The sequence below is a fragment of the Acanthamoeba castellanii genome (genome assembly GCF_000313135.1).
Source record: "Acanthamoeba castellanii str. Neff unplaced genomic scaffold scf7180000084760, whole genome shotgun sequence".
In the NCBI taxonomy this organism is placed as follows: domain Eukaryota; phylum Discosea; order Longamoebia; family Acanthamoebidae; genus Acanthamoeba; species Acanthamoeba castellanii.
In genome coordinates this window covers 159,584-161,502 of record NW_004457406.1, presented here as the reverse complement: position 1 = coordinate 161,502, position 1,919 = coordinate 159,584, and the positions used below count along the sequence as shown (strand labels likewise).

The 1,919-nt window shown below is 56.6% G+C and overlaps 2 protein-coding genes across 2 annotated transcripts in view; both read left to right on the top strand.

Moving 5' to 3' along the window:
- Positions 1 to 15: 15 nt before the first annotated feature.
- ACA1_224180 (uncharacterized protein) lies at positions 16 to 302 on the top strand (the record flags this gene model as incomplete). Its single annotated transcript, XM_004338015.1, is given in 3 exon segments — positions 16 to 24; positions 35 to 118; positions 177 to 302. The coding sequence occupies 3 exon segments, from the start codon at positions 16 to 18 to the stop codon at positions 300 to 302; spliced, it is 219 nt and encodes a 72-aa protein (XP_004338063.1).
- Positions 303 to 629: 327 nt separating this feature from the next.
- ACA1_224170 (RapGAP/RanGAP domain containing protein) overlaps positions 630 to 1,919 on the top strand; it is a gene marked incomplete at both ends in the record, with an annotated part of 1,611 nt that continues 321 nt past the window's right edge. Inside the window, 4 exons of the mRNA XM_004338014.1 lie at positions 630 to 942; positions 1,176 to 1,282; positions 1,417 to 1,599; positions 1,675 to 1,750. Of these exons, the coding sequence (XP_004338062.1) occupies positions 630 to 942; positions 1,176 to 1,282; positions 1,417 to 1,599; positions 1,675 to 1,750 (679 nt within the window). The remainder of the gene's footprint in view (positions 943 to 1,175; positions 1,283 to 1,416; positions 1,600 to 1,674; positions 1,751 to 1,919) is intronic.

The following is a 1,919-nucleotide window of genomic DNA, read 5'->3' as shown; positions in this document are numbered from 1 at the left end:
CAGTGGCCTGAACTGATGTCCCGCGTGCGTGCAGCTTCCGTTCGACCGATTCACGCTCACGTTCCAAGGGCAAGTTGAAGGCGAGTCCCTCCCCATCGACCCGCGGCAGTTCCAGGCAGTACGTGCCCCCCCCCCCAGTCGTCTGCAGGATCACCACTCACGCACGCCCACAACAGGTGAGTTTCCTCATGGCAGAGCGGAAGGACGGCGAGTTCAGGATGGAGCTGGAGTGGGTCAAGGCCATCAACACGCGTCTGCGAAAGGGCGCGCGCTACACCGGCCTCGTCCACGACCAAGACTAGTCTGGCAGCATCATTCAACACGCACGCATGCACCAACAAGTACTTGTTCCCAACACAACACCCTCACCTCCACCCACGGTTACCCCCCCCCCAACATTCCTAGAATGGCAAGGAATGTGCCCCTTCGCAAAACAAGAGGGAATGTGCGGAATGTGTGATAAGCGGATTCAACGAAGAAGGTTAGGTTAGGTTTAGACGTTCGTTCGCGCGCGCGCACGGAGTAACTCTCTCTTTCGAGAGCAGTTGCGAGCGGTGAACGTTAACGACGACGAGGAGAAAGCAGAGAGAGAGAGAGAGTCACACATCAAGAAGAGAGGAGGGAGAAAAATGGAAGAGCGGAAGAGAAGTAGAGGCAAGAGCGTGGATGACGGAGGAGACGATGAAGCGGAGCTCATGGAATCGGGGGAGCGCACGGTGAGAAAGGGGACGGTGAGGGGCGCCACGGCCAAGGCGCGCACGGCCATCGTCTCCCAGGCGGTGGGCTACAGAATCGAAGGCGGTGGACTCGACGCCGACAGTCAACACCCAGCTGCCTCCTCGTCCTCCTCCCCGGCGCCGGGCACCATTATCGACGATGTGTTCGATCTCGAGGGCAAAGACAACGACTACAAGTTCTACCAGACCAAATTCTTCAACCAAGGTTCTCTCTCTCTCTCTCAACCTTCAATCATTCCTTTCCTTTCTTCTTCAACAGGTTGAATCTTTTCGATTTTTAGAGAAAGATCTGTTGCAGACATGTAGAAGTCGAAGTTGAAGAAGAAACGTAGATGAAGATGGATGAAGATGAAGATGAAGGTGGAATGAGTTAAAGATGAAAAGTAGAATCATTTGTGGAGAGGAAACTGATGGCTTTGGGGGGGGGGGTTTCAGCAGAGCATCACAACCTGTTGTGCAAGGACTCGGAGATCGGGCCGTGCTGTGTGTCGCTCATCCACTCTGCCGCCAAGGGACGCTACCGCGCCCTTGTCCGCACGCCACAGGTAAACCACCTCCCACCCACGTGTTGCTCGCTTCCGCTCTGGCTGTGCGCGCGTGTGCGGTGTGTACGTGTGCGGTATGTGCGTGTGCGATGAGCGTGTGCGGCATCGAGTGACACTCGCGGGGCATGTGGTAGGGTAATCGGAGGATGACGGTGAAGGACGACGACGTCAAGCCGGCCTGGTGGCGGAAGCTGTTCCGCATGGGTCCCTCCCTGAACGAGGTGGTCAAGACACTCGATCCAGCCCTCCCCGCCAACCTGCGCCACATCAAAGCCGACGACCTCCCGGCCAAGATCCTCACTATCGAAGAAAAACAGGTGTCGTGTGTCGTGTGTCGTGTTTCGTGCGTCGTGTCGGTTGGTTGCTGACGTCATCGATTGGTGCGGGGGCAGATGATCCGAGGCTTCAAGTTTGGCATTCTCTACGCCAAGGAGGGGCAGACGAAAGAGGACGAAATGTTTGCCAACGGTACCGCATCTCCTCTGGCCTCTGACAGTCTTCTTCAATGTTGCGCGCATCTGTGAGTTTGCAGTCATGCGTGCGTGAGTGCGTACGCGCGCGCGTGTGTGTGTGTGTGTGTGTGTGTGTGTGTGTGTGTGTGCTGTGTGCACTTTCNCACTCTTATGATTGTCTGGCC